Source organism: Megascapheus bottae, chromosome 20 (genome assembly GCF_031878675.1).
Source record: "Megascapheus bottae isolate mThoBot1 chromosome 20, mThoBot2.hap1, whole genome shotgun sequence".
In the NCBI taxonomy this organism is placed as follows: Eukaryota; Metazoa; Chordata; class Mammalia; order Rodentia; family Geomyidae; genus Megascapheus; species Megascapheus bottae.
In genome coordinates this window covers 25899457-25911632 of record NC_143528.1, presented here as the reverse complement: position 1 = coordinate 25911632, position 12176 = coordinate 25899457, and the positions used below count along the sequence as shown (strand labels likewise).

The 12176-nt window shown below is 35.7% G+C and overlaps 1 protein-coding gene across 2 annotated transcripts in view; it reads right to left on the bottom strand.

Moving 5' to 3' along the window:
* Nucleotides 1-8055, bottom strand: part of Asb5 (ankyrin repeat and SOCS box containing 5) — a 65034-nt gene extending 56979 nt beyond the window's left edge. For both annotated transcript variants that reach the window (XM_090353777.1, XM_090353778.1), the window contains exon 1: nucleotides 7803-8055. In XM_090353777.1, the coding sequence (XP_090209903.1) occupies nucleotides 7803-7998 (196 nt within the window). In that variant the 5' untranslated portion in view covers nucleotides 7999-8055. The remainder of the gene's footprint in view (nucleotides 1-7802) is intronic.
* Nucleotides 8056-12176: the final 4121 nt, after the last annotated feature.

Below are 12176 nucleotides of genomic sequence, written 5' to 3'. Positions count from 1 at the left end.
TGCTCATAGCATCACTGGGGCAGGGTTGGAGGGGGAGGGTAGTTAGGGAGGCTGGAAGGAATGAATTCTTATTTCCCTATGGGTCTAGCAAAGAAGAAATGACTAAAGTTCTGCATAGTCCCTAAGCGAACTCTTTTTTTCTTCCCTCCTTTGACTTTCCTTTCTTCCTCTCCTCTCTTCTTTTCTTTCTTACTTCTCTGTGCTCATTCTCTCTCTCCTGCCTTCCTCTCTAATTCTTTCCAGCTGAAGGTAGCTTTGGAGGGAAAGGACTTCTAAATACACCACTGCTTCCAATGACAAGGGTTTGCCTGTCAGTGGAATCATCTTCCACCAGCTTAGAAAATATACTTAATGTGCTAGAATTCCTTCAGAGATGCTTGGAGCTGTGGTGAATTACGTGGGGGCACACAACTGCTAGCCCCCATTGAGGATACCTTCCAGCATCTCTGACGGGAAGTTCCAGAAATTCATGTAATGACATATTAACTCCTTATGCCAAAGATTTTGTAAACTACTTACAGTGGTAATTACTTTATCACTAGCTAATGACATCATAATATATGCTGAGTCCAGTAAGGGCATAAGAAACTCTGAATACAACTATGCATTTTTAGATGTATGATTTTAAGAAGATCAAAAATCCCTTGACACCCGCTAGCTGCCTTTTTCTCCAACAAGTATTATGTTTTGCTCCAGTTCCAGCCAGCATTTTCGCTTCCATATTCTAAAGTCTCCCCTTTCCTCTTCCTTGTTTTATTTATATTCAGCTTGGCTTTGTCTCCACTTCTGTGGAACCAAATATATTCTGACTCAAATTGTTCTTTCTCTGCAAAATGCTTTATACTCTCTCAGCTGACCTCAATTCCTTTCCCTCCTGAATACTAACACAGTAAGAGTTACAAAACCTTACTCTTTTATTTTTTTTTCTTTTGGGGAAGAAAGTATCGGTACTGAAATTTAGGGGGTTGTGCTTGCTAGGGAAGTGTGTACCCTTTGAGCTAGGCTCCATCCTTTTCATTTCTCCTTAAAATCAAGGTGGGAAAAAAATAAATTTAAGGTGGGATCTTGGTTTTCTTTTTTCCCCAGGCTAGAACTAGACAGAGAACCTATTTATGCTTCTACTCTAGTTAGTTTAGAGTGCATGTATGCACCACAACACACAGCATTCCCTGTTGAGATTAAGTCATATGAACGTTTCACCTAGGACGGCCTCAAACTGTGATGCTCCCATTTTAGTCTCCTAAGCATATACTTTCGACTTAATGGATGATTGCTTGTTTTATTTGTTTCTTTTTTTTTTTTGCCAGTCCTGGGCTTGAGCTCAGGGCCTGAGCCCTGTCCTTGGACTTTTCTCAAGGCTAGAGCCCTACCACTTGAGCCTCAGCACCATTTCTGGCTTTTTTCTATGTATGTGGTACCGAGGAATCGAACCCGGGTCTTCATGCATGCTAGGCAAGCACTTTAACCAGTAGGCCAAACTCCTGGCCTAGTGATTGCTTGTTTTATATGTGCAAGGTTTAGCTCATTTATTCTAAGCCTTCTCTTGTTATTAAAAAGTAATATATTATATATAGCATATATTCACATCAGCACATAACACTGTGAAGAGTAGCATGATATCTAACTGAGTTAAATTCAGGAGTATATAATTTAAAAAATTCAACACTTTGTGAAGTAAATAATAATAGAAGAAATAGATGCATAAGGTCTACTTTCCATGGATTTTTCCAACCTTACTATATGAAAAGTTTGTGAACTTGGTCAGTGGTTACCCTCAAACTATACAACTTATTTTGAACATTTTTCACCAGCACAGTTAGTGATTTTCAAAAAAATTAGTAAATAACTAATAAGCATTTTACCTTTCCTAAAAGTAAATCACTTTAACAATAAAACTTCAGTCTGTCTTTAGGCCAGGGTTATATGATTTAGAAATAACAGGTGGAGGGCCAGGCAACTGTGCCTCATTTCTGTAACCTTAGCTAATTAAGAGGCTAAGGTCCAGAGAATCATGGTTCCAGGCCAACCAGGGCAAATAACTCCAATGGGACTCAATTTCCAAAATAGAAAGCAAAATGAAAATTGGAGACATGGCTCAAGTTAAGCAAGGAAGTTGAAAAGAACAAGACCCTGAGTTTAAACCACAGTACTGAAAAATAAGGAAAAAGAAAGAAAACAGGATAGAGATAAGAAAGAAAACAAGATGAACATGAGAAAGAAATTGCAGACTGAGATGCGAACAAGTTTCTGAGGAGTTCAAATGGGAATTGGAAATTGTTTACTTTAGCATTATGGATAGGAACATATTATGGAAAATAGGAATACATAGAAAAATATGTATGGATATTCTTAGCACAGATTTGACCTAACAATATCTCAGGCAGAACTCTTTCCATCTCTCATAGCATTTTAACTTAATAAGATAACATCATGTTTTAAAAATTACTTGGTTATTTTCTCTCTTCTGTGGACTAGTACTTTGGGAAATACCCTATTTTTAATGCCAAACACAGAACTTTTGAATTTGTACATGCACAAATTAACACTGTGTATAAACTGTAATAAATGAGTGATTGAATGACTAAAGGAAAGAAGATAGGAGCAAAATGTATAAAAAGAATATTTCTAGAAAAACCTGATTCCTCCTAAGCTACCACCAACTGTGTCAAGTTCTTTAGCTCCAAGAATCAAAGAAGAAAGTATGAGTACATCAAAAGTTGACAGTCATTTCTACACTTGCAACTTTGTCCCTGAAGTTCATTTTCCCCCCTAGAATTACAAAAAAAATGCTTAGGAATTGAGGATAATAATAGAGCTATACAAAATAGAACCACTTTAAAAAATAATGACAGTACTCTCAAATATAATGTGACATCTTTTGTCTTTTATGAGTAATTGCATTATTTCCATTATTCTTATGTGAGGCTATTTCACTTAAATACAGAAAATGTGTCCAAAACATGTTCAGGATATTTTTATGCGCTTATAAAACAAACACCATTTCAAGGAGTTATCTGACTAATTTGCTGAAAGTTTTCATTGTGAGGATTTTGGCCTGTTTTACGCATAGCCAATCTCATCCAGTCAACACAACAGCAATACAAATTCACAGAACGAATTTTTTTTACTAAGAAACAGGTAAAATAAATGCGTTGATCACATCTGCTCATGAAGAAACAAAGGATGCAACATTATGTCAAATTTTAGCTGCTTTGCCTACCCAAGTTGTGCTATTTCCCTGAAAGGACAAGTTGTTTTGCCAATTGACTTGAGGTAGCATATCTATAGTGAATCCTATTCTCAGGTATCATCCACAGTTGTGATGAAAGCAATAGGTTAATGACAACCTTAAAACTAAGGAAACAGTAACACAAATCTTCTCTTAGGTGGTTTTGCATACATTCTATGCTCTAGGGAAAGGCCTGCCTGAAGAAGCTGAAGGTCAGCTGTCCATTTCTCAATTCACATCCCAAAGGCTCATCACCTGGAGAAATTTTCTACAACCCAAAATTGTGTTCATGGCCTTGCATGCTCAGAAACCTAATATATCAGCAAAGCTGGAACAAATTCAAAGCCCCATCCAAACAACGCCAACCACTGAAGGTTTTTCTGAAGGTGCAAATATATTAATTTACACCCAGCAGTAAAATTTCAGGGTGACTAAAACTCTATGGTCTGAAAACATCATATTATCTTCTCCTGAAAAGCCAAAAAATTCATAAAATACACAATACAAGACTAGAATTGAGTTTGTAGCTTTCCTACTTCCTGTTTTTTCTTGATATTTTACAGTAACCAAAAGTAGGTGACACACAGATTCAGCAAGCATTTAACGGTCTACCTTCCCAGAATGCACCTTGGCCTTTGTGGCTAATTAATCCTCCTTCTGCCTGATAAACTGATATGAAAAGCTAAGACCCTGGTTTACCTCAACTTAATGTTCTTTCTGCCTGCTCTGCCTGTGATATTTAAAGGCACCAGCAGATTCATTCTTTCTTCTTTTCTTTTTTCTCTTACGTTCTTGCCAGCACCACCAAAACAGTCTAGGGTCTCATCTTACAGTGAGGTCTCAACTGGTTTATCTGTTTCAAATTTATCATTGTACAGCTCCAGAGATCACATCTGTGTATCACTACCTTAAATTATGGTTCTTTAATATCTTTTGGGAGTTCCAAACTTATTAATACTCAAACTCTTAATGAATCAGTGCCCTCAAAATTAAGTCCAAATTGCTTAGCTGCCATTCAAATTCTTTTCTATTGAGGATGAATTTGTTGTTAGTATTCTCTACCATAAACTCTCTACTCCAGACAAATTTACAATCTCTCCATAGTTCAAGTACATCCATATATCCTGTCTCTGTTCCAAGGGTCAATTCAACATCTACTATTCTGCACGTATTTCTAAAGGCCCAACATGAAATTGCCCTTTCATTCTTGAGAATCATTTGCTATTTAGTGTATGTGGAAGTAGTTGTTAGGTACCAATATCCTAGCTCCTCAAACAGAATGTAAACACATTTTGTCATTTTTGTGGCCTATATCTTCATTGTCTTAATATCAAGGCTGCTCATATACTAAAGTCTGTATACTTGGACGTAGCTCTACTGAATTATTTCAGTCTAAGAATGAACTTGAAAAGAACTGCCCTTAACAGACAAGAAAAGCTGCATTTTGACATGCCCGTGGGCTATTAGTAGTTCACATCTTCAAAGCTGTTACAATGACTTCACAAAGTTCATGCTCTCCTCCACATCCTCATTTGTGCTCTGCACTGTTATAGCTCTATTACAGCTGAAAACACCTTTAACATTATAGCTGAAAACACTTTTCTATTTTTGTTAGTCTCACAGTCAGTCTTAAAGTATAGCGCCACCTTTAAAAATAGACATGATTTCTGAAAAACCGAGCTTCTAATCAGTACATTTAACAGCATGATGGATGCATGGAAACATAATAAAGAATAGGACCCTTCAGTATGATGGTGGTTTACACATCTTCCAAGATAAAAGAGTAGATATGTAAATTTTATTTGAATTGTAAAGGGATCAAGAAGATAATGCTTTAAGCTATTTTAGTGGCTAACTTAACTCCTCACATCTCATATGCAATCATGCTTTGGTCTCCAGTTTGATGAAATACTGTCTTAAAACAAAAACAAAATATCCTATAAAAAATCCTATACAAAAATCTGAGCTTCGTTACAACAGAACAGATTAACAGATTTCTATTTATTTATTTTTGTGGGTCATGGGGCTTGAACTCTAGTCTTGGGCACTGTCCCTGAGCATTTCAGCTCAAGGCTACCATCCTACCCCTTGAGCCACAGCCCCATTTCCAATTTTCTAGTGATTAATTGGAGATAAGAGTCTCTTGTTCTTTAGTGCATAGGCTGGCTTTGAACCATAATCCTCATATCTCAGCCTCCAGATTAGCTAGAATTACAGGTGTAAACCACTGTGCCCAGCATAAACAGATTTTTTTAAATTGCTTTCCGAGGTATTATTACCAATAGGATTTTCTATAATTGGGAAACATGTAAAAAAATACACACGATGGTCTTATTTGATAGAATCTGGAAATTACATACACACACACACGCACACACACACACACACACACACACACACACACACACACACACGCACGCACGCACGCACACACACACAATGCCAAGGAATAATCTGACTAAGCCTTGAAAGCAGTAATAAGAAACCTCAGTGAACGTAGGATGAAAGTGATAATATTTCTAAGGAAGAAAGATATTGCTGGATAAAACAGATACAATTAAGCCTGATCAATCAATCTAAAGACAAGATACAAACAAAATTAAAATACTTTAGAAAAAAAGAAATACAGAAAATAGTAATTCTCCTTGGCAAGGAAGAATTCCCAATTAGCAGAAGGACTTTAAAAGTTTCTTGACTTACTCTATTAACTTTATAATAAAACTAGGCACTATCATTGAAAGAGTAAAAAATCACAATACACATCTGTTGTTGAGTATATAATGATAAGCACATGGTATCAGAGGGTTTTTGTTAACTAAATCTGACATTAAGACAGAAACAAAGCTTTCTATAAATTTGTTCCCATTTTATATTTCCAGGAAATGTATTTGCTGCTAAGGAATACTGATATCATCCGTTCTGTTTTGGGGTAAATCCTAGAGTGCTACAATTCTATCCCAGGGAAGAATATTGAATGAAAGCAGACAGAAAATGGAAGCCATTTCATACAGCCTTCCCCCACTATGCTTCAGTGTGCTAGCACACACAGGTCAGCCCAAAGACAGGGAGACTTTCTCTTTATATTCATAAATGTATACAAGAAATAGCATCCATTGCCCCCTTATGACTAGATAAATATAATATTCCCACATTTCATTGCTTTATGTATAATTCTTATAGCACACAAGAATTGACTATGGGGTAATAAGTTATAGGCTATTCAGGAGTATAAATTTTGTTATCTCATGATTTCCTAACTGGTTTAGTTTTGTATCTAGAAGTAAGATTTTTGTTTTAAACTCTAGATTTCTGTATTTGCTATTAGGTATGCAAATATTCCACGTACCAACCGAATTGTTTTACTATTTGCCATTGGATTACATAATAAGAACTTCACCTTTAAGTGGTTATGCCTTTCGTGTAGTAGAAGTAGATAAAAGAATGAATATTGCCTTAATCCTCAAAATTTCATCTTCCCCATTAGAATCTTCCATGGCATTTAGAATTTTGTCATGTTGAGTTAGTATATAAATTCCTTACTTTTCAAAAGAGCAATTTTTCTCATAAAAAAATGTACTCTTACCTACCTCAATACCACAAAAGATTTTGCATTCTCATTCAACTTTCCACATACCAATAGTGTGTGTGACCTAGACTTTAAAATGAGTCATATCACAAATTGAAAAATGTAGGAAAATCAGTTTGAGGAAATAAAAGTGGCCTAGGTTTAGATGCTGTATATTTAAATTGACTTGAAGATATTTGGGCTATAAAATGTTCATGCATGTCTGATTCATTTCAAATCAAAAATTCATTGAAAAGTTATCTGAAATTAAAATGCCTATTTGAAGCCCATCCTCTTGATAACTTTCACTTAAATGGTTTTCCAAAATTTTAAAGTCTGCTTAATATTGTTTTCATTTCACCCCATACTTCATTTTATTTTAAGAAAATACAGATGCAATTGACTACACACTCATAAAATTTGTTAATTCATGTGCCTATCATTTAATAATTAAGTTTTCACCAACTGAGCAAATCAATTACAATCCCTTAAGGAAAACATATACCGTAAATATTCATATTTGTATTTCAATTTAGAGTAAAATTGAAAATTGTATAAAATAAAATCTTACATGCTCTCCACTTAATAACCAGGATCATTCAAATACACATAAACACACACAACTGAATATTTCATTTAAAATGCTGTTAAATGTTAAAATGTTGACATATCTTATATAATCATTCAGTTTCCTTTAAAATGAATCTCTCAAACCATGACTTGGTAAATGAAGTATGTAAGATTTTTTTTAATGTTTATCAAGAGAAAAGACATATGTTAATAGTTTCCTCCATTTGTCTTTTTTTTCCAGTGGTGCCTTGATTTTAACCTAAGCATTTCCAAAGAAAATAACTATTTTGTTTTTCATGAAGCCATGGAGTGAGTTACAAGAATTTTCCTTCACAGTTTACAGAATCTTCCATAAAGAAAACATGTGATGTTTTCTTGGAGTGCAGATCAAATGCCAGTTAAACTCCACTTGAAACAAGAGCGCAGTCATAAACTTACCTTGTCCTTGAGTTACTCCATAAAATTCAGCTGCTATCCTTGCCGCTTCTTTGCGGTTGCCTTTCACGATGTAGAAATGACTGAGGATGGCCAGGCTGATTTTCACAAAAAGCTTAAAACAGAAAAGTGAGAGGATCGTGAAGTAGACATTGGATAACTGTTGAGCAAATGGTCGGCTTTCTTCTAACACCGACATTGCTGCAGAAGAATCAGCGTCGGTCTTTAGTTAGATCCAAGCCTCAACTGTGTCTGGCTCTAGTCCGAGATGCTCTTGAACAGCTGGTCCTGAGGAAAGAAAATATCAGCTGGTAGTGATGCCTACGGCTCAAAATATTTATACTGTCCATAAAAGCTCTTCACAATCTCCTATTGGTCTGACAATATATCATGGAAGCAACTGCATCACATTTCATAAAACTCCTGACTTTCCATTCCCAATATAAAATGACACCACACCTCTTTTCTCTGAATATCAAGGTCCATATGCACATATTACTATTATTTTCCTTTTAGTAACTAATTACTGAAAACATTTGGAAGACTTTGTATATGAAATCCCCATGGGTGAATGCGAATAATATCCAAAATGTTGAAAAAAGTTAAGCCTTTTAAAATGCTATTGCTTAGAGAACATGAAATAAATCATTCTGTATAGTAAATGACTTAAATCCTCATGATGATATGTGTCAAGTTAGACAATTTTGTTTACATAGATGAAAATTGGTTTTCTTATATGTGATTATAAGTGGGACATCATTGATAAATACTTTTACCTTTCGATTCTCCAAGTGAATCTTCTGAAGTATCAATTATATACCAAGCATTCTTTTCTAGACACTGGGAAAATAAAGATGCATATAACATTCCTTCAAACCAATCATCTCATTCTTTAGACGAGGAAGCAAACAAGAAATCAGGTAACAGTGTTGTGATAGAGTATCATGAGAGTACAAAGAGAAAGGCCCAATCCTCGGAGGGAAATCAAAGAAGTCTTCTGGGGAGAAGTTGGTATAGAATTATTGAGTAGAACAATAGATGTTTTAGGCCTAGGATCTTTATTAATCCCAATCCAATCTATTCATGATTGTAATGGAACATATATGATAGTATTTACACGATAGTTGAAAAAGAAAAATATGAGAAATTATTGAGACAAATAATATAAAGTAACAATATTTTGGCATTTGAGTTTAAAAAAAAACTTGCCAAAGTCAAAAATATGATGTTTAACAGGGAGTTTATTTGTTTAGATCAACAAGTTTGTTGTCTCTTGTTACAATGTTCCTTAATTCTTTGCAAAGGCTAAATGTGAAGGTAATCAATAAAAGTAGATATAAGGAAATAGCCATGATTCTTCTCAGGAAATGGGGTGTGTTTATGATAGGTCATACTGGGAGATGTTTGGCCTACATCAGTTTGTACTTTTCCATGCTGTGTATATTAACAAATACGGTTTACATGAAGCATTTTGATAATAAGGGAGAAATAGGCATTAAATGAATGGGTCAAACCGAGCAGGTTGTTCCTTTCCTCGGTGCATGAATAGCTCCCAGAACTATACAATGAATAAATAAGTAAATATATGAATGAATAAATCTGAAAGAAACTACGAAGCTCTTCATGCAAATAAACTTTAGGGTCATTTTCAGAGCCAAACTACAAGTCCACATACAATAATCGGGCCAAGTGGTCCAACTCACGTGTGCTTTGGGAAACTGAAAGCTAACTCAAGAAGGTGGAAGACAAATTAACTGCGTGCTCCTGGCCTCCACTGAGGTTAAGTCATGACGATTACACTGCAGTGAGTCTTCTGCCTGGCATGGCGGCGCCTTGACTGCAGGCTGGAGAAGGAGAGGCTCACAAACCATCCTAATGCTCTGAGTCACCATGCAAATTCCACTCCAATGGAGTCAGAAATAAACCAGCCTTGGTCACATCTAAGTGCTTTGCACATTACCGGTAAGAGCTCTGCATCAGCCTAGATTCTTTGGCGTTAGGAAGCATTTCCATTTAACAAGGCTGCTGTCATGGATGCGGAAAATTTAAATCCTTCTGGTTTTGCTAAAAATATAACCCATTACTGCTTAAGATACTCTGTCAAGCTATCAAGTTTCATTTTCATAAATTCTTTCATTTTTTATTCCTTCTCCTAATCAATTTTGCACCTGTCAATTAATTACATAATTGAAATCAAAGTCCAATAAAATAACTCACAGGAAATAAACACATCAAATACATACCAGAAACTACCTTTCACATATTCAACATCCAGCCACATCTTGAATAAATCTCTTAGAAGATAAAATTTGTATGGACAGCCTGACAGCTGTCATAGTGGTATAGTGTTCGCCTAGCATGTACAAAGCCCTCGGTTCGATTCCTTGGTACTACATACAAATACAAAGAAAGCTGGTGCTGTGGCTCAAGTGATAGAGCACTAGCCGTGAGAAAGCCCAAGAACAGTGCCCAGGCCCTGAGTTCAAGTCCCAAGACTGGCAAAAAAAAAAAGTTCAAGAAAGGGGGTGGTGGGAGGGAAATGGAGACAAAATCGTGAGAAGGGGTATTAATGTGTGAGAAGTAATGCACCTACTACCTGATGAATGTACTGTTACCCCTCAATACATTATCCAGACAATAAAAACGAAAAAAAGTGGAGGGAGCCAGGAGCAGTGGCTTCCACCTGTAATCTGAGTTCCTCGGGAGGCTGAGACCTGAGGATCTCGGTTCAAAACCAACTGGGGCACTAAAGATCCCATTAAACACCAGAAAACTGACAGTGGCACTATGGCTCAAGGGTATGGCGGTAGCCTTGAGCTGAAAAGCTCAGAGACAATGCTCAGGCCCAGAGTTCAAGTCCCATGACAGACAAAAGAAATGTATGGAATCTTCTCCTTGCTTTAGCATTTCCTTAAAATATTCATTAGCAATTTAAGTAATTTGTTCAGATAACTGTTCTTATAATTTCAAGGATGTATTGTTTATCCTAGAACATCCAAACTTTCTTAATATTATTAGTTCTAATTGAACCAAAATGTGGAAATTGAGTTCAACATTGTGTTACTAAAAACAGATTATTATCACATAATCTTTCTGTCATATACAATACATTCCCAGTAGAACTATAAATATTAACATCACAGATTTTTATTAGACATCTTAATATCTGATAAAGGACATATTCTCATAGTGATTTATAATAATAACTAAATTTGCATTACTGGTGGGGAAATTTTGAGTAAGAGTTACTCTATTGTTTGGTTCAACTGTATGCTCAGGAATAGACAGATGTTAGTGCTTGATTATCCTTTTTTTAAAAAACAGATTAGAAAGAAGAAAGAGAAAGAAAGAAAGAAACCACCAAAAAATAAGCAATTCATGAGATATTGCACATCTTGAAATGTCAGTACAAAGATTTCAAGTCCAACATTTATCATTGTGGTTCTTCTCTGTATTTTGGCAACATGAGTACCACATCTTTCATGTGGCATACTTTACCCACTGGGTGCCTGTGGGCCACACCCTGTGACTCATAGCACACAATGGTGCCATGTGCAGGGTATAAATAGCTTTGACTAAACACTTGTGTGTTTTGGTGGGCTAAAGCCAACAGACTCCATTCAGACCTTTTGCAATGAAGAATTTGTTCTAATCATTTCATATTCAAAAGAGACAGAAAAGGAATCCTTTGTCTCTAAAGTGTGGGAGCTTTTTAGACATAGAATGACATCCAGGCGATCCCCCATTCACAGGCCCAGAGACAAAAGATACTTTTTTCACTTATTAGTGGAAGCTCAATTTAGCTACCTTGAGGCTAGTACAGAGAAACATATGAACTAAAATACAGAAGATCCAAGGAACAAATCAAGTGGTGTAATTCCTTAGAAAGGCAAAATCAAAGCTCACACAAAACAAACAACACAAAACAAATATTTAAAGAGATAGGATGGGGTCAAGGAGAAAGAGGTAGGAAAATGAAGAAGAGAAGGGGAGTGGAGAATGCAGTCAATTTCTTCCTACAAAGTGAACAAGAGAGGGAAGGGGTGAACAAGGAAAAATGGGTGAGAATGTTGAAAGGGTTGACATTGATCAAGACAATGTACTCATGAGCTGCTTTATTAAATACTACTCTTTTGTACAACTACTTAAAGATAATTTTTTTAATCGCAAGGAAAGAAATTTCAGCATGGGAATTAGAGCAAAATTTATTAAGAGAGAAAATACTATCATTTATCCCAAAATGTGCCTAACTGTCCAATAAAATTGAGGTCTGTGAATGATCTAGTTTAGTTTCTTTGACAACATATGTACTGCCTTGAATGCTCATATTTCAAATTTATTTCTAACTTGTAGTTATGAATTTTAGAGAAAAAAAAT